Source organism: Protopterus annectens, chromosome 13.part0 (genome assembly GCF_019279795.1).
Source record: "Protopterus annectens isolate FY-2018-M chromosome 13.part0, PAN1.0, whole genome shotgun sequence".
NCBI classification, from domain to species: Eukaryota; Metazoa; Chordata; order Ceratodontiformes; family Protopteridae; genus Protopterus; species Protopterus annectens.
In genome coordinates, this window is record NC_056747.1 from 761,936,055 (window position 1) to 761,957,073 (window position 21,019).

Consider the following 21,019-nt stretch of genomic DNA (forward strand, 5'->3'; position numbering starts at 1 on the left):
ATAATTTACTACTATATACTAACTACAGTACAGTATAAGCCATAGGGAATCTTGAATCTTTGAAAAAGTCTGCATCATTGAAAGCCCACACATACAAACAATGATAGCACTGATTTCCTGTGGACAACAGTGACCAGTGAGTCATAAATGAAGGGAAGCTCATCCAAGACTAGAGAAGCCACTATATTTTTAATGTGTTATGCATACCTCTCAAGTGTACCTTATTACGAGGAGCGTACCTCATTTGGGGTTATAAAAAGTTCAATTTCCTCGAAGTTCCTCAAAATTCCACATTGAAAGAGTCTGTCACACATTCAGTGTTAGGAATTTTTTAACTGAAATCCATGGTGAATAGAAATTAATCATATTAATTCATTAAAGGATCTTCTTTATAAGTAAAACCAACATATTTTAACCATCCTATGACCCTAGTTGAAGTTGTTAGTAAGCCATTAGTATGTGTTCAACATTTTGCCCATTTGTTCCACATTATGAAGGCGAGTGTTCCTCGTTTTGGAGATGGAAGGTTGAGAGCTACGGTGTTATGGGAAACAAAAGCAGCACAGGCTTAGTTGTGAGAGAGCGCCAGTGCAACATACAAGGTGGAAGTATCACAGTGTAGGCTGTGCTGCATCCATACTGCACCATAGTTTGGTAATATTTACACAGGCCATGAACAGTGCAACGTGGGATGTAAAAGTAAGAGGGGCTGGACTATGGCATGTCCCCAGTGTTCTAAGAGTGGCGACAATAATGCACTCTGGGTTGTAGTACATTCCCACTGACTCTTCAGTGGTAACAGAAACTTTGGTTGGACTATTGTATAACTCCAGTACATGAAATTAATGCGGGAAGAACTATAATGCAATTTAAGTGCAGCATGAAAGGTAACATGCCAGACTATGGGTCATTCTTAATACATTACTAAAGATATGTTGTGTTTTATGTACCTTTTGTGGATGACGTTTTCCTGATTTGGACAGGTGATGAGAGTAATCTACTGAATTTTTTTAAACATCTGGATATAACTACAATTTTTTTTAAAGTTTAAGATGAATTTTTCTAGAAAAAGTATTACTTTTTTGGATACCTGTCTAACTAAACAGAACATTATTCTTATGAAAGTTCATAAGAAAGATGTACATGCAAACAGTTTTTTACATAGATCTAGTATGCATCCACAACATATATTTAAAGGAATTATTAGGAGCCAATATTTCTGAATAAGTAGATTAAATACAGACAATCATATATATCAAGAACAGATGGATGAATTATTTAATGCGCTGAGATCTAGAAATTATAGTGAATCTCTGTTAAATGATACAAAGTGTTATACAGACAGTGTGCGAGATGGAGAAGCAAGACCATACTTTAAATACAGTGGCTTATCAAAACAAAGTACTGATAAAAAGAAAGAAAATAATGCTATTAGATATATAACCAATTATAGCATTAGAACTGACAGTGTTCAGGACATTGTAAAGAAGAATCGGGCTATTCTTACTGCACACCCTGAATTGTATAAGATAATATGAAATATTCCTATGCTCTCATATATAAAAGGAAAGAACTTGAAACAACAGCTTTGTTATAAAAAAATAGATAAAGTTAGGAATCCAGCACAAAGATTCAGAAAGGGAACTTTTCCGTGTCTTAGTTGTGTGAATTGTAAATTCATACTTAAACACACAACCTTTGTACATCCAACTATATGAAAAGAATAAAATATGTTATTTCTCAACCTGTTCTACACAGAATGTGGTTTATCTGGCCACTTGTGAGGCATGTAGATCATTTTATATAGGTAAGTGCAGTAGAAAATTGAAAGATAGAATTATGCAGCATTTATCAGTTATTAGACGGAAAGTCTCAACTAATACACTCTCAAAACATTAGATGGAGAAAGGCTCAGGGTCATTTAGGTAGTTTATCCTAATATAAGAGGGGGTGACCATCAACAATACACTTGAAAGAGCAAAATATAGGTAGATTCTACACTTTAATGCAGATAAATTTCCAGGATTAAGTGCAGCAGTTAGCGTTAAGCCTATTTTAAAAAAGAAACAGATGAAGTTATAGTTAAATGTATGTGTTAAATGTATTTTTTGTTTGTATATATATATATATATATATATATATATATATATATATATATATTTTTGTAGATTTCTGAAAATGTATTTTTAGATGTCAAGTGTTTAATTATATGTTTATTTCCTCAGTAGATTTCTGAATACGTGTTTTAAGAGTTTTTAAATGCTTAATTAGACAGGGCTTTGATTGGTTGGCTGTGTTCTTCGTAAGTATTTAAGTGAATGTATGATAACAGTATTTTGTATCACAATGAAGAAGGGTCTTGTACCTGAAAGCTCTGTGGATTTTTATGATTTTATTAAAATTATTATATGCTTTCTTACTTCGTTGGTCCGTTTTTTTTTTGTTTTTTTTTGAAGTATTACTAAAGGTAACAAAGGCCAGCTGTGACAGATCTCCAGTTCACCGCAGGAGATAAGACTGTCATTGTTTCAACATTTTCACAAAAAGGTATAAGGTACAAGGTTATAAATTTCCTGGAATACCACTTGACACAATATAGACAAGGCACAAGGCACTGCCATGTCTCTTGTATGCATCTGCACACTGATGAAAGATAACATATGGGACTAAGATAGAGAACATTTTGTTGATATTGAAGACGATATGACAATGGTAACTATTGATGTTGTCAACCTATTCACAGTGATTCCTCATGACTTAGGTCTTGAAATGTTTGAGACAAGTTTGCTGAAATTTAGTGAGTCTAATAAGGCTAAATGCAAATTGTTACGTGAACTGATGTCTATTGTACTTGAAAACAATTTTATGTTTATTAATGGTGAATATTATAAACAAAGTACAGGTGTGGCCATGGGGGCTAGATGCGCCCCCATTTATGCCAATTTGGTGTTAGCCTTATGGGAAACACAAAGTGTTTTTACTTCTAGTTTCTGGCCTAACATTGCCCTTTACTTAAGGTACCTGGACATTCTTATTTTTGGAAGGGCAACAGAGAAATGCTTATTGAGTTTGAAAATTTTCTAAAAACGACATCTAGTTTTTTGAATTTCACTTTTAAGATATTTGACAACAATTGTGAGTATTTAGATATTTTATTCTATAAAAACATGGGCAAGTTAGAATCAAGTATTTTTAGGAAAAAAACTCATTCCAATTCTTTTTTACATTTTGATAGTTGCCATCCCTATTACCAGAAAAGAATTTAGTAAAGGGACAGATGGTTAGATTTTCTAGAATTATTAGTGAAGACATTAATTTTTACAATGAGATTAAAATATTATCAGATATGTTTCTGGATAGAGGTTATCCATTAGAATTAATTGTTAAAGTTAGTGAAGAGATTTATATTAAAAGACATCAAATATACAAACCTATATTAAAGTACGGTTTTGACAACAGTATATCTAGGACTAATAACACTACTAGAAATGACACCTTTATTATACCATTTAATGATATATCACCCAGGATAGTTAATATAGTACATGAGACCTGGATAAGCATTCTCCAGAATAACGGTGACCTTATTGATAATTTAGGGACTGGGCCCAAGGTCACTTATAGTAGGGGGATGAATCTTAAAGAACATTTTGAGGCAGTTAATAATAAGAATATGTTCAACACATCTTTGATAAGCAAATGTGGGGCATGCCATACTTGTAAATTTATTAATGATGGACCATATGTTAGGTACAAAAATTTTGGCAAAACAATTAGATGCCCAGGTCATTGTAATTGCAACACAAAAATGGTGGTGTACCTAGCTATATGTTCATCATGCCCAGCCTTTTATGTTGGCAAAGCGATAAGGAAACTTGAGAAAGGATAGTGGAACATGTTAGAGACATTAAAAAACAGAAAAATACTAGTTCTCTTTATATGCATAGTCTAAGATGCCAGAATTTTAAGAGATTTTTATTCTTTGTTATTGATAGAATTGTATACTACAATAATAACAAAGGTGGTGATGACAACACCTTACTTGAGGCTAAAGAATGTTTATAAATGCAAGTTCTAGCCCTGGTATTAACGAACATATTTCTATATCAAGTATACTAAAGTACAAGTCTCAATTTATTTGATCTTGTATGTATTAGGTTAACATCTGATAATTTAATGTTTTAAATATTTTGTATAACAATATGAATTTTAATGTTAGGAAAATTTTTTAATGAATGATTTTATGCTGGATTGTATAACAATTGTTTATATTTAATAATTATTTAGATTTATACTATTATCTAGATATTTATATATGTATTTTTACTTTTATTTATTGGTATTACATTTACATAGTTTTTGACAAGAAGGTTTTATTACATTTACAAATTAACAAGTTTGCACAAGTCCTGGCTGTTTATGTTCATTTTTGCTGATTGTACCTTTAAGAATTTTTAGCTGCGTAGGTAATAATTTGTTTAATTGTTTAATTGTTCAATTATCTAATTTACATAAGGATTTAAAAAGAGGTTCAACACAAGGATTGTCAGTACTCTGAAGATGCCCTGATGTGTGTGGGTGAAAGCGCTTAGTACAATTTTGGTTAAATAAATAAATAAATCGGTGGTCTGCAGTTGTTCCTGGTTCGCCTTTTTTGTTTTACTAGTTCTGGAAGTTTGTTTTTGGGACTAAGATATGTCATCAGTGCCCACTAGCATAGATAGCCATGCAAAGCTACTGTACTACTGTGCCTTTTCAACACAGTTACTTCTGTGACAAGTAAGGTATATGCAAACATGTGTATGGAAATGGAAATATTACTCCACTCTTCTGTGTGATGTGTCTGCCTACATGAGATAACATACATAGAGATGTGCTTACTACCCCAGCATGTAATAGGGCAGCTCAAATGACAAAGGCATGGTACTCTAACAGTAGAGATGCCCAATCCACAAGAAGATGCAGCCAGATGGACCAGCATGCTTCATTCCAACATATGTCACATCTGGAAGGAGTAAGCTGTTACAGTGGTGACACTTCTAAGTGCATTCTAGCTCAAACAATGTGAGGGATCAATGTAACATGGGAACGTTGCTCCCCCTATATAGCCCAGTGAACCATCCTGCTGTGTCTTATGGTCTCTCTTACAAACAACATAAATGCCTAAACAGTTTGATGGATTATGTACCAAGCCCCTCCCAAAAGTAGCTAGTATCCATCCATCCATGTAATGGAGCACTTCTTCTTCTTTCGGCTTTTCCTAGTTAGGGGTCACCACAGTGGATCACCTGTGTGCTCATGATTGACAGTGGAGTTTTACGGTGTCGAGTTGCCAGCCCAGCACCCAACCTTCCACAGAAGGCACACACATGCATGCACCCAAGCCTAGGGCCAATTTAGAGTGTACAATCCACCTACATCATGTCTTTGAGATGTGGGAGGAAACCCACGCAACCACAGGGAGGACATGCAGACTCCGCACAGAAGGCACCCTAGCCGACTGGAGAACCTCTTGCTATGAGGCGGCAATGCTAACCGCTGCACCACCACGGCCGCCCCATCCATGTAATGGAGTACAATAACCTTTATTAGTATCAGAGTGTAGAATCCAGTCCAAGTCCTTGAAACTAACAAGGTCATATAACATGGGGGTTGGCATAATGGTTTAAGGTGTTTTCCTCACAGACACAAGGTACAGAGTTTGATTATCATCTTTAAAGGGAAAGCTGGCTTACTCTTAAAATGGCCTGCACAGGCAGCTAGCCTAGTACTTACCTATAAACAACTGCCTAGCAAATATTGCTTGTAAATGACAGCTCAAATACTCATACGCTCAAAACACACATATGCCGACATGAGCAAAGAAACTACAGAGCAAAACACTAGAAAAGTATATTTTTCATTGGGGCAATCTCTCCTTCACCCCATATGGGGGAGCTCATCCCCACCCCTTCTTACCGCATTACTCTCACTTTGGTGTCACTGCCTCTTGGGGAAAGAGTGATCAGTGATAAGCTATAAAAAACTTATTTTCCTTCTTCAGGATGTTGCAATCTAACAGAACATAAAAAATACCATTCAGCCAAAAAGACTTCACTCGTATACCGAGCGAGCAATAATGCACAAGTCTCTTTTGAGCAGTATAGCTCAAGTAGGTATGATATAGGAATGTCATAGCAATAAACAGAATACAAGCTAAAATGGTACAGCTTCTAGCACTGCAGACAGATCATTTTAATACCCTTTCTGTTACCCTAGCGTTATATATGCCCTGTTCTTGCAGAGGGAGAAGACGGAAGTAGATCAGGGCAAACTCAGTCCATGTACTAAAAGGTACCACATAAGGAAAACAAAACCAAGAAAACAAAAAATCACTGTGATAAGATAGCTGACATGGTAATAACCTTGCAGTCCACATTCAAATTTGGAAACATTGTACTTGGGCTCAAAAACAAAGTTAAAAGAGTGACCATGTGTGTAAGCAGTGGTATGTTCCCCTTTAAGTCTAGACTGTGTACCAGATGATTGCCAAGGTCTTGCAGCTTATTAAAGAGTGGCACTCATTCTTTACCGGGTCCCAAAGGCCCAGCTCTCGCTGACTCATCCGGGTAAAGCCTGTAGTGAAGATGAAGCCCTCACGAGTAAAAATAGCCCGCATAGGCCTGATGCCTTCATGAGCTGCACATTTTTCCTAGGGAAGGAACAAATGTTAAAAGAAGCATGAAATAAAACAGAACAATTTACATTTAAAAATAAAACATTTTCATCAGCACTCAAGGATTTTAGTCATGTTATTGATATATGCAAATGTCCAGTAAGCAACCAAAGTTTGTATCGGTTTGATTTGCAAGTGTCAGAACAATTTTCAGAAGACTGCACTTTCCCTCACTCCATAAACTGCATTTTGTTAACAGTACTTTTCAGAAGACAAAAGCATTTGTGAAGAAACTGTTTTACATTACTGTTGGTAAGTAAGTACTGTCTAACACAGTTTCCCCATTTTGTTAAAAAAGGTTCATCATTCAGCTCTGTGCCTGGAAGGACAGAGCCCTGATTGAGGCCCAAATGACTTGGGCCATTATAGTGGCCCAATCTTTGGAGGATCTGGTTAGGGAGGGATGGGAATGATCAGACAATGTGGGCTCAGCAGTCCAAGAGGTAGGAATAATCTAGAAACCCATAAATGGATGCACCATGGGAGGAAAAGCCATGGAACAATGAATATGCACAGGGAATTAGCAGTATGAGAACAGCCAAGGAGTACACTCCAGTTCAGCATTCCAAGTATGCAGAAGCATGCATCTGTCCTGTGCTTGGTGTAGTGGGTACTGCTCAATGTTTTTTGGCCAATGTTGTAAGTTTAGCATATAAAAATTTGTGCAAATACCAAGGGCAACACTACACCACAACTACCCCAGCTTTCTTCCTTGTCCATTGAAGCCTGAGGCCTCTGCTCTTACTTCAGTCGAAGATAGCAAGCCAGACTTGTGAACCAGACAGTGTGTATGGAAGTGGTCACAGAGCATGGCTGATGGTCAGACTGATACTGGGACTCACAAAACAAGATTAAAAAAAATGACCATCCCCACACTCATCCACAGCAAATGTAGTTATAATTTATAAAACAAATGAGGACATACTGAAATCCTCTTACCACCTTCATGAAGAACAAAATAAATCTTCTTCCTGTCCCCATATTATAGTTTATTGTTTTATTTAAGCAGTAAGCGTGACAATTATCTTGTCTTTAAAAATTTCAGGGCTATGAAGAGTTACAAAAAGCTATATATTCTTACAAGTTTCCATAGGCTGGGTTCTTTTACTCTCACACCTTCATGCATAATTTTAGATGCCAGCAACTTGGGAGTTGACTGCATAGAAAAGATGACAGTGACAGTGATGCTATTTACACTTCAGAATTATACAGATATTTGTGCTCCCCAAAAAAAAACAGACACGAGGATGTTCTCCAATCAAAAAGCTCGGTATATTCAAAATAAGGGTGGATTAGTGTGTGTGTGTGTGTGTGTGTGTGTGTGTGTGTGTGTGTGTGTGTGTGTGTGTGTGTGTGTGTATGTGTGTATGTCTGTGGAGGCAAAACTGAGGGTAAAGCGTGGTGGTAATATTGGTAAGACAGAGGGCAGGGGAATTAGAAACAGGAAGAAGATGGTAGATCAACACAGATGTGATTTCTCTGACTACATATCTGAAGATCGGGCACTTTACCATCAAATCATTTGAGAAATATTCCTGCCCAGTATAAGACTGAGGCAGACTAAGCATGCACCATGTTGAACTCCTCTGTAACAACAGTGTCACTCGTATGTAACGATGTTCTGTAATGGTGACAAGTGCAGCTTTCAGCTTATTATATCACTGGCCAGAAATAGAATACAAAGCTACTGTCTCTTATTTAATAAAAAATCACTATTACACCTCTCTCTAGCCATTGAAATTATATGCAGTAAATCATGATGCTGGATCCTTGTGATGCTGAAGAAAATGTTTCCTAACAACAGTTAACTCAGAAGAAGCCCATGAGTGATCTCTGTCTTCAGTAATGAGGACATTCATTTAATAAGACTGTTTCATGCATGTCATCACTTAATGAAACATCTGCGTCATGTGACAGTTCTGTAAAAATAATGATTGTCATGTCTCACTCATCAACAACAAAAATAATTTTTACATGAAACAAGATTTTTTTTCATACATGTGACAGCCTTCACTAATTTACTGCTTTCTAGCATGTAGTTTGCTATCACAAAAATTAAGCATCTGAGATATACCTGTCATATGCAGATGTTAAGAACCTCTCATTGTACTTCCACCTGTATTATTTACCCTGCTCCCATGGAATCAGGTAAGACATACAACCTCAGAGAGGTAGTTAAGCCTTACAGAAAGGCATAAACCTCCAAGTTCAGTTGCATGGTTACTGTAAAAGTATACCTCATATTCATCCCTAACAAAGACTAACTTCCAGCTGAATGTGATCTTATTTTGTAACATGAACCCTATAACCTGTCTTTAAAATCTACTTCCTACAGTAGTAACAGCCAGATGCACTGATACGAGGCTATTAAAGTAACCTTGAACTTTCATCTGTTTTTATTTACCTTTCTAATAGGTTCATAGGTTCATAGGTGTGTACTAGGCTAATTACCCTGGAGCCTTTACAAGCCTAAGCCCAAAAAATTGCCCAGGCACAGTGCCACCTGATGTTACTTCACAGTGCCCATATCCAGTAGGGCAACTGGAATGATCTCTGGATTGAACTTTCTGTTACCCATCCACTCATCAAGATTTCTCTTGAAGAGGGCCAGCGAGGAGTTCTGTTTGACATGTATGGGAAGCTTATTCCAGAGTATGGGCAGTCTTTGAGAGATGAACCTGTCCTTCCAGCATGTTCTGTTAATTGTGGTAATGAGGTTGTGATCTCTGGAGCATGTGGTATGTGGGGATTGGGATTTCTTTAGGTGTAGCATTTCAAGTAGGGATGGGTCGAACATTGCTTTGTAAGTCAAGCAGAGATCACCTCTAAGTAGATGATAAGAGACTGAGATCAGCTGAAGTTTCTTGAATCTGTCCATGTAGGACATGTGTTTAAGGTCTACAATCCTTTTTATGAGGTACATTTGTGGCCTCTACAGCTGCTGTAGGTGTCTGGTCAGGTACATGCCAAACAGGGCATTATATTCTATGACTGGTCTAATGAGGGATGAGTAGAGAAGGATGATGACCTCTTTCTTCCTGGATGCGAAACCTTTGGTTATAAGATGTGCCATGTAGAAGGACTTTCTGACCACATTGGCAGTGTGGTGGTCGAAGGTGAGGTGGCTGTTGACCTGGCTTCCCAGATCTCTTATGGCCCCATCAGTGTTCAGTGGGCTCCCATCAATGTGGTAATTCATGGGAACTGAGTTTTTTCCAAAGGGGATAATAACACATTTTTGGTGTTAAGCTTCAGGCCATGGTTCCGACATCAGTCATTGGTCTCAGAGAGGCCCGTTTGTGGAATGTCTGCATCACTTGGGGAGTTGATAATGACTCCAAGCTTGCAGTCATCAGTGAACTTGGTCAGCCAGAGTCCTTCTGTGTTGGCCTAGACTTCCGAGAAGTAGATGCCAAACAGGAGAGGGCCCAGGATCAAGCCCTGTGGGACTCCACTCGTGACTGATCGACAGTCTGACTTGGAATCCTCAACTTTCACTCTGTGGGTCCTGTCTGTGAGCCAATTTGCAACCCACCTAGTGATGTAAGGATTGATGCCTAGTTTGGTGAGTTTATCAATAATACCTCAGTGGGGAATGGTATCAAAGGCCTTGGCTAGGTTGAGGTAGGCTGTATGCACTGCCTTACCCTCATCCACAGCCTTGGTGACTGCCTCAAAGAAGTCAACCAGGTTCAGCAGGCAAGATCTCTCCTTGACAAGCCAAACTGTGTGGGGTGAATAGTTTGGAGATTGCCTATATCTTTGTTAAGCAGGTCCATGATGATGCGCTCCACAGCTTTAAATACCAGACTCATCAGGGTAATGGCGTGATAGTTCCCAGGGTCTGTAATTGCTCCCCCTTTATGGAGCAGGATAACTGCAGCAGTGCGCCATTCATTAGGGACACAGCCTGAGGTAAGGCTGTAATTGAACAGGGCACACAGATGTTCAATCAGATCCCATGGATGCTGTATTCTTGGCTTTGGACAGAGCAGCTTTTACCTGTGCCTCAGAAATGGTGGATACCAGGCTTTCTTCTTGTATTGTGACAGGACCCTGGGGGGGGGGGGGGGGGAAAGTTGGCACTGAATCTGTCGGCCAATATGTTGGCTATATCTATTGGCTCAGTATAGGAGGTGCCACTGTGCAATAACTCAGAGCAAATCTGGGTATTGCCTTTGAGGTTTTTGATATAGCTATAGAAGGCTTTGTGGTTGTTTTTGGTGTCAGCTGCAATTCTGCCTGCATAGCTGGCTTTAGTGGATTTGATAAGGGATCTCAGCTTTTTGTTGAGACTGATAAGGGAGGTTTTCCAGTCTTGTGACTTCATTTTTTTTCTGCAACAGTTTCTTACTTCTGTTGTAGAGTTTATTGATGGCTGGGGACTACCAGATTGGCTTCCTTTTTTTGGAGGAGAGTGTCTTAGTTCTATTTGGTATGGCAAGGTCCATGCATTTGTGTACATGCTCGTACTGTGCATTGATGTATGATTCGTCAGTCATGCAGCTATTTTCCATTGTTATGGGTGCCGAGAAGTTAGCCACTTCTGTTTTTAGAAGCTCAAAGTTAGCTTTAGAGAAGTTTTTCAGGGTGGTCACCTTAGTGGGGGGTGTAGGTGAGATGGAAATTTCCATGGTAATCAGTTTGTGGTCAGATTTAACCAGGGAGGAATTGACTATAGGTGCGGAGCAACAGCCTCCCATGTTGGTGATAACCAAGTCGAGGATGTTGCTTCCTCTAGTGGGGGTCAGAATGAGCTGTTTCAGGGCATTGGCATTGATAAATTCCATAAAGCATTGGGCCTGTACATTGGTACTTGAATAGTTTTCCCAGTTGATGGAAGGATAGTTGAAGTCACCCAGTATGAGAGTATTGGGTTGGACCTTGATAGATTCCAAGGTGCTTAGGAAGTTGGAGTGAGAGTCTGGGGACATGTTTGGAGTTCTGTAGCAGGCTATGAGTTGTATCACCATCTTACCCAGTGTTAGTTGTACCTAAAGTATCTTGGATGCATTATGCTGGGCTACCATTCCAGAGGTGTGCATATCATTAAGGAATATGGAGACACCACAGCCTTTAGAGCTTCCGGACGTAATTTGGGGCCAAAAGGTATGGAATGAGTTGTAGCCTGGGAGTGCAGGAGTGCTTTCTGCCACTTTAAATCAGGTCTCCATTACAGCACAGATGCCAACATTCTCCATTTTGAGGAGAGCTTCGAGGAGTGCATCTTGAGATTTAGACTTCTAGCACTGAGCAGCATGACCATCAGATTGCATTTGTTTGTAGCTGTTATGATGGAATTTTGGTCTTTGGAACACTGCCTAAAAAAGGCACTATAGGGATGGCAAGAGCCTTAGACAGTACCCGGAATCCCAGGGTTGACAGATGCAGGCCATCTCTGGCAAAGCATTGAGGTCTGTCAATCTTGTCGTCCCAGGCAGACAGATACTGGATTCCCTTAGAATGACACCAGAAACTTTTGTTTGAAGTCAATCATTTTCTGCTCATACTGTGGTATCATTCTGGGTGATGGTAGAATACTGTTCAGGGCTAGGGTCATACCTGCCTGGGCCAAGTAATCCTAGAGTTCCATCACATCTCTTTTCATGTAGTCCAGGGAGATACGTCTTAGGTCATTCACACCAACATGGACAATGACTGAGTCATTTTTGTACTTGTTGAGAAGTGACCTGAGTGCATGTGTTATGTGGCAGATCCTGGCACCTGACAGACAACTGACTGTCACCTTCTCCTTGTTCAGCCTAGTGAGTGGGACATCAGTGTGCCTCACAAGTGAGTCTCCTATGATTAGTACATTGGGCAAAGTGGTTTGCCTTAAGGGCTTGGGTTGACGGGAACACTGTGGTGGCGAGCTATGTGTTCTGGGGTTGGTGTTGTGTTGTGGTGGATGAGTGAGTTTCTGTCTCGGACGTCTCTGTTGTTTGGGTAAATTTTTATTGAGAGCCTCCGTGAAAGTGGGTGTATGGTTTGTGTTTCTACATCTGGGTTGTGATGGTTGGTGTTTTGGAGGGCTGTGTGTTCTATGTAGTGAGTTGCAGGTGTTGACCTTCTCCCCATGACCAGCTAGTCCAGTCTATGTTGGAGCGTGCACTGCTTCCAGTTTGGTGATATAAGTGCATCTCTCACAGGTATGAGTGTTGGGAGGTAAGAGAAGAGGGTTGTCTGTGTACATTAGTCAGTTGCCACACTGTCTCAGAATGCTCAAGTGTACCAGGTTAGCAGGAGAAAGCACAGGAAATTGCCCTGCAATCATACTTGGAGGGATGGTCATAACTAATAAGTACTGGTGCTGTTACTGCGTAGGAACAGCTAGTGTTGATAGCACCTAAGTGTGCTACAATAAATGCTACATAAGCCTGTTAAAGTGCTAGCCGATTACGGTAACTGAAGTGCAGGAAGTAAAAGAGCAAGTACGTTCTAAGGGGAAAATTGAAGAGCAGACTTTCTGGCACCGGTAATAGTTTATCTCAGCTGAGTGCCACTGCACAGTGGGCAAACACGGGCTTTTGAACCAGAAAGTTGAAACGGATGTAAAAAATGCCAAAACAGCCAACAAACTACAATTTCTGGACTTGAAACCACTCCTCTTCTGGTTGATAGGCTACCTAGTGCTTACCACTCCCACTGATAAGCTAGAAGGCTTCCCTCCAACACAGAAAAGTCTGGGGGGCTCAGAAACTTACAAAACAGTCCTGGATACAGCAAATATGTATCTGGACTAGACTAGTTACAGGAAATCCACACTCTTCTACTGCGGCATCACAACCTACTAGAAGAAAAATGTTCACTAACATATAAAATATTGCTAAGCTTGGAACATTGGTAGGAAAAAACATGTCAATACAGGCCAGTACTGTGGCATAGAGGGGATAAAGGCCCAGGTGACTCAGGTTTGATTAGCAGTTTGTGTGCCACAAATGCTGGCAAGAGGAGGACTGGAGAGCACTTGGATATATATGTCTGTCAGTTGATCCCTAATGGGGATGAGAATGTAAAGGGGGGTGTTGTACTTAGGGCAGCAGGAGCATTGGTTGAATTGCTCCAGAGCTAGGATGATATACTAGCATACCATATTACACATTGATCTTTGAAGTTATGAGTGCGTGCAAGGGGAGGAAGTAAGGGCATGGAAAATACTTCTTGGCAGCACTATGACACTGCCCCAGGTGTCCTGACCTCCTCACTGGTCCCAAGTATGGGTCAGACTTTGTCTGGGGGAGCAGAGATAGCCTTGTAGACACAGTGGATGAGGAAAGGTCCTGGGAGCAGAGAATGGTCAGCTGTGTGCAGCCAAAAAGAGAAAGGAAAAAAGAACAATTCAATATGCATAGCAAACATAATTCTCCTAAAAGTACATATGGGCAAATAAAGTGTGAAAAGATAAACACAGACATTAAATTAAATCACTGCTAAACTTCATCTAGATACCATTTCGGAAATTCTGCTTGGCTCTCAGGGCTTGATATCAGCTGCCCCCCACCTCTCCAGGTACCAGTGACAATAAACTGCATTGCTGTACAGACCACCTTAACTTAAAAGCAAACTTAGACCATTGTATCTTCAAGCCAGCAAAATCACAACACTCTTTTATTTGAAGGACAGAAAGTGCTGGATATTTCTTCCAGACTTGTGTGGACCCTAACAACTTGACACTGTCTTAGTACACTGCAAAAGCCATTGTAAATGTGTGATGGGTATGACAGAGCCATAGCAGACTGAATAAATACTGTAAAGCAAGCAGAAGTAACACCCTAATGCCAAATGAAACATATTGGGAATTCAAGGATTCCTAAGTGTCTGGGTGCCAAATGGATTCAAATCCAGGTTCATATATGGACTTTCTCAGGAAAGCTGTAACCTTTGTCATAATGTTGTTCCCTTCATATGGCAGACCCTGAGGAAAATGTTGAGAAGGACGTGGCTTTAAAGAATAAAGACACTGTCATCCCAGTCTGAGTTTTTAGCTTTGAAATTATCATACCTCTGTTAATTATTTCTGGAATCAAAACACAGAACAGATAAACATTAAAACATGGTGGGACCACTTTCAGCTATTTTTGAAAAGCATAATATACCTGTTTATCTTCTTCCCCTAGCTACCCATCTGCAAAGTCTATTTTTGGATTTTCTTTCCCTTTGCCTGTGAGACATAGAACAATTCAGTGGGCTTCTTCTTTCACACAGTGGGACAACACATAAAAAAAAAATCTAAGAGTCAAAACACAAGACATACCTACAGCCTTGACAAACATTTATCATACAAAATGACAAAAACTCCAGTACATCCAGCATGCTGTTATTTTTTTAATAATATAAGAGGGTATTGCTTATGTTTTGACCCTTGCTAATAGTTGATATATTTGTTTACCCCAGTACATGGGGTGACTAAACCCCAAACTCCACATATGGTTTTTGGAATTCTGCTTTTCAATGTCTTGATAAAATTCACTGGCGTGGCCAGTCTTATACTCTCCCTAAGAGGGAGTCCACTCCAGATGTACACGCCAATGTGTATTTCTCTGGCTTTGTGGGTTTTCCAGCACTGTTCAATAGGCAATACAATAATGATCCTTAGATCAGGGAGTATATTAGACTGATCTGAGACAGCCAAGAATACAACTGACCTTCACATTAGTTGGCCCAAAAACCACGCATGGAGCTGGTGCAGCGGAAGGTTCCCCAGTCTTTGGTAGATGATGAAAAAGATTATAAAACCTCTTGGCATACCAAGTCCCACAGAGCCAGCTGCCGATCACTCATTTTGCTGAATCCTGTGGTGAAGATTTTACCATCAGACATAAAAATGGCTCTGACTGGACGGGCTCCTTCATGTGGTCTGTCTTTCACCTGATCAGATTGGTTAGCAGATTAAATCACAAATAGTAACACAAAATAACATGCAGTAAATAGTCACAATTAGCAGTGTCAAAATTTATCTGGGATATATATCTTAATATATTAAATGAAGCTTGGGATCTCACACATGGTTTGCACAGACAGAATACTGTGAGACATATTTTACCTTTATCTTGATTTTGAACTTTTACTCTGAGATAAGAAAATATTTCTTACATCCATATACCACCAAAATGAAACACTAAAGGACATTTTGCAACAGGCATTTGACAAAAAGTTGTAAGGTGGTCTCAGTGTGAACTAGTGAAGGAAGGGCTTGTGATGAACGATCAAGTATAAACAAAGGCTGCAACTGCTAAACCAATGTCTCAAACACATTCACCCCTGTTCTGGCCCTGCCAGTAGACAGGGCTACATTCGTCCATTTGAGGGGTAGGTAGTTTTGATTTTTTTAATATTTTCAAGAAAAAGATGCACCCATGACCACTTTACACCTGTTTTCTGTCCCCTTTTCTCAAATAACTTTAATTCACTGATCCCAGCAACAGTGACCATACCACCTCTTTTTCTGGCAGGGTGCACATGGAGCCAAGAGTCACACTGCTGGGTTGATAGCCCTAACCAGTGTAGTTTTTCCACACCACACACTTGCACACACACTCACCTATGGGCAATTTAGACTGACTCCACCTACTGCATGTCTTTGGAATATTCCCTTGCAAATCTGTCATGTTCAGTGCTACAGGTAGTACTGATTTAAGGAAATGTTTGCAACCTCCACTATAAGGTGACCATGTGACAGCACAAACTTTGCCCCTCCCCCTGGGTAAGCAGCAGGCCAAGTGCTACTCAATCCCACTGGCTGGCCTCAACCCTATATCTCATGAAGGAGGAGAAGGAGTGAAAGGAAGAATGTGTGTAAAGCAGAATACTGTAGTATCACTCATTTATTTTACTATTGGAATCTAGCCATGCCCAAAGTCAGTTGCTGATTCTATGATTCTTGGTTTGGCCCGATAAAACAGCCATCACTTAAGGCCTACACTTTTTCCACGAGGTGAAAAAAAAAGTAATCAGCCATCCAGTCTTTCTTCACCCTGATTGGCTGTTTGACATCTGTGCTGCTTCTGATCACATGTTGCCATTGGCATATGTAGGCGGGTCTAGGACTATTCACTGAAAGCACATTTCACTGAATGACTGTGCACAAATCACTGAAAGCTCAATTCACTGAAAACTCAATTTACTGAAACACATTTCACTGAAAGTTATATATGGCCTTTTCCCCACTGTAGTGCGACCCCAGAGTTAGTATATATAGTAAGAGGGGGGTGGAGGGCTATAGTTTGGATATATATATTAAGTTTAGAAAAGAGTAATTTATTGAAATTGCAAGTATCCATGTGTATAGTTCAAAATATTTAAAATAGGTGGGGGGCTGCGCCCCCCCCCTTTACTATATATTCTAACTCCAGGGTCGCACTACAGTGGGGAAAAGGCCATATATAACTTTCGGTGAATTGTGTTTTCAGTGACTTGAGCTTTCAGTGAATTGTGCATAGTCAAATGTGTTTCAATGAAATGTGCTTTCAGTGAATAGTCCTAGACCCATGTAGGCATCCTATCCTGCTCACACTGGAGCAGCTTAAATAATGAAGGCACATGGTGAGCATCTTTGAAAAGGAATTCTGCATCTGCCATAAGACAGATTCCAGTTTGCAGTATTACTTTTATAACAACTATTTTGTTGATGTGGGCTTGGGCTATGAAGTCATCCTCGTAGAAGAATACAGCTACTGGGAATAACAGTGTGGTGAATTTGTCAGTGTCCACCTTACCTGGTCATAGAGGATGGCCTCACTGTGGGGGAAGACATTTCCTGTAGCAAATGGCTGCCTACAGACAGAGTAATGCTCTGACTGTGTTGTCAGGAGGCAATTCCTTTACAGTTAATGCTAGGGTATAAATTTGTTTGGATGTTGTACCAAAAGCACATTTATGAAAGCAGTATTAGAGTGTATATGTGTGCATCTTTTATTTTTTTGTAACATTTTGTCATTTATGTGAACATTCAGGGAAACGGAACTGTGACTTTGCAACCACAATATACAGATACCAAGTTAAAATATCAGAAAAATTCATGCAAGTGACATTGTAAGGAACTGCAAAAAACACCCACAGAAAGCTGGAGATCACGCAGTGGGACATGTTTTTTAAACAACTGGTAACTGGTACAGTTAATGTGTTATTGTGCTACTTGTGCATTTATCACATCAACAGCTCAACAAGTGACACGTACAGGAGCGTGTAGCTAAAAACACCTGTCACAGCACTGACCTCATGCAAATTAGTCCTTTGAAACAAAATGCATCTAAACTTACAGCAATGATCTCTTGTTTGCGGGGATCAATGACACGCACTTTCTTGTCCTTACAGGCGGTGCAGATGAGGCTACCTGTCCGATTCCAGCATGCATTGTAAATGAGATCAGAATGCATTTCGTCTAGGGTGATTAGTGGTTCCCCAGTTCCCACATTCCAGATTATTATCATATTATCACCACCTTCAAGAGAAACAAGCACACATTTCAGACTACAGCCAAGCTCAGAAAAAGCTATAGAAGAAACTAAATGAAGAGTTCACCAGCTTGCAAGTCAGACAGCATTACATAAAGTTACAAAACTGCTTTTGTAAAAAGAAACAGGTACATTGTAGGTGAAAGTTAACAGTATTATCAACTCTGGTAGCAGCAGACACTGAGACACCACCACATTCACCTGATGACTGACAATGCTAGTACAGAAATGCAGGGCTGCCATCACACACACAAACACACACATACTCGCAAGCATGCACATGCACATGCAAATACACACACACACACACACACACACACACACACACACACACACACACACACACACACACACACACACACACACACACACACACACACACACACACACACACACACACACACACAAAGACACACACACAAATTTAATTTAACTGAAATGGAACATTGGCCAGTGATAAGTCACACAATGGCTTGTATTGACAGGGCAGTGTGCTGCACAAAACATCATGAACAGTGACAATGTACAAGGGTGGAGGGGGTGATTTAAAGGCACAAACTACATGCTTGCTTTACAGACAAACAGTATTCATGGCTTGCAAATAACTTCATAATGACATAGAAATGAGGCACCAGATACAAATGAAGAACACCAAATATGCATACTATACCACCAAACATGGCAAGGAATTTCAGACATGCATAAAGCAGAGTGCAGCCCCACAGCAATCACCTATTTTGAACACCAGGAATTGCCAGTATACAGTACACTAGAATGTATCAGATAACACCAGCTACATCAGAGCAGCAAGTGTTAAGCGGCCACTCATGGAGCCAGTGCCTGTGAAATGTCATGCCATGGACATTCACACCAGCACAGGCAGTAGCACCATTGCTTACTGTACCGCCATTTGACTAACCAGTAAATTAAGGACCACATGGGAACTTGTAGAATTGTATCGCTCAAAAGTAGAATCAAGGAGAATGCATTGACTGATCATACTGTTCATGGCAGTGGACACTAAGGTGTGTGTAGTGTTATCTATCTTAGTGACAGGCTCCTTTCTTTAGTCTACAGGGGAAATGCTAGGAATTTCACAGATAACAGCCTCATGGATCCTACAGCAGCTCATTGACATAATGTTGCAGCATGTGGAGGAGACTATATAATCCCAAAGGACTACAAAAGAGAGAACAACCTCTATATGCTTGTTGTACAACACTGTATATTTTCCTGAGGTTCTGAAAACCACTGTCTGCGCATACAATTCCACCAAGGCCCCACCTGGTCCACAAGGTGTCAGATAAAACAATTTGCAAAGACTTCTACTCCCTCAAACGCCACATGGTGTGAAATGCACTAGATATCCATAACTGATTCTCACATCTGGCACATGTCTAACCTGTATCAACATTTCATACAGGATAACATTCCACATGGTCAGCTACTCGGTAGGTACACATGTGTGAGGGTGCACAGCTCAGTAAATGCAGTTACCATACAATCAGGTAGCAGGCCATAATGATGTCATTGTTGTTGTGTTGCAGGAGATTCTGAATATGAATTAACATCATGGATAACCCTAATCCACAACCTCCAGATGACAACAGAGGTAGCGTACTGTACTGCTTTTCTCTCCCTAAAATGTCTTGAACTTCCAAACTACCTTAACTATCTGCAACTTACTACTGCTCACAAACTTATCGATAAACATTCTGACTGTCCTGCCCTTAGTTCTACCTTCATTTTTACCTCCCAAATAGGTCTCTTAGATCAGAAGATCAGCAACTGCTTCAGGTTCACAAACCTAAACTGCCACCTGGCCAACTTCTGTTCTCTTACTCTAGCAAAAACTGGAATGCTCTCCCATTAGCCATCAGAGCAATCCAAAATCCTGCCCACTTCAAAACTTCTCTCCACATTTATCTAAGTTCCACCTGGAAATGTTCCTGCTCTCAGCCCCCTTGAAAACCTATCTCAAAAAACACACTCTCCCCTACTTTCTATATGTGTTTCTTCTATAAATTCTCCATGCAGTACCACTGTACTACTAATTGTGCCTTCAGTCTTAGAAGTCCAATTATTGTTGAAAAAAAGATGTTGTACTATCTTTGCATATAATTGTACATATAATTTTATTTGTACTGAATGTTACTGCAGCTGTGTTATTACAACATTGTCTAGCAATGCAATACTACCTATGTGCATAATTTTATGTTGAATGAACTACTTATTTTACTGAGGAGCTTTTCTCCCCAGGCCTCCATTGAAAACGTGCTCAGCATGGCCCAGTGGACTTTCCCAGTTAACAAACTGCAAACAAAAATAAATAAATAAATACAATACAATACTGAACATGTGGAAATGTGGAATATTGTGGAGTATGTGTTCTGTCTACTTAAGGAACATTTGTATTGTTAAGATGCATCTGATAGGGCACTGCAGTATTTACCCAAGACCTGCAGCCAGATATACATAGTGTGTGTCATGTTATATAAAGTGTGTTTAAACGGTTTCAGCATGGAAGCATCTCAGTAAGGTCTACCATACCTTTTGGAGTGGCAGACAAGAACTATGGTAGTCACTCAGAGGAGAAACAGGCAGCAGTAGGACCACGAGTGGCAGCTGTAATACATTGTGGCACTGGCAAGGGGCAGAATCTGGTCCACAACTATAGACAATAACATAGACAACACAAAATAAAATGATGCATGCATTATCTAACCCATAACTTAATATATGGTATGGACTGATCATGCTGGGCTTCAGGCATCACCTCAGCCATTCAAGTTTGGGGAGGATAGGGAACAATCATCAACATTTTCAGAGGAGGGGGGGACATCAACAGGTG

The 21,019-nt window shown here is 39.9% G+C and overlaps 1 protein-coding gene across 5 annotated transcripts in view; it reads right to left on the reverse strand.

Annotated features, from left to right (window-relative positions):
- Window positions 1-21,019, reverse strand: part of CORO6 (coronin 6) — a 773,484-nt gene that overhangs the window by 130,692 nt on the left and 621,773 nt on the right. For 3 of the 5 annotated variants that reach the window (XM_044054466.1, XM_044054462.1, XM_044054465.1), the window contains 3 exons: window positions 17,974-18,155; window positions 15,464-15,583; window positions 6,572-6,691 (listed from right to left, as the gene is read on the reverse strand). In XM_044054466.1, coding sequence (XP_043910401.1) covers window positions 6,572-6,691; window positions 15,464-15,583; window positions 17,974-18,155 — 422 coding nt within the window. The remainder of the gene's footprint in view (window positions 1-6,571; window positions 6,692-15,463; window positions 15,584-17,973; window positions 18,156-21,019) is intronic. The other 2 variants (XM_044054464.1, XM_044054463.1) reach the window with 2 other exon arrangements.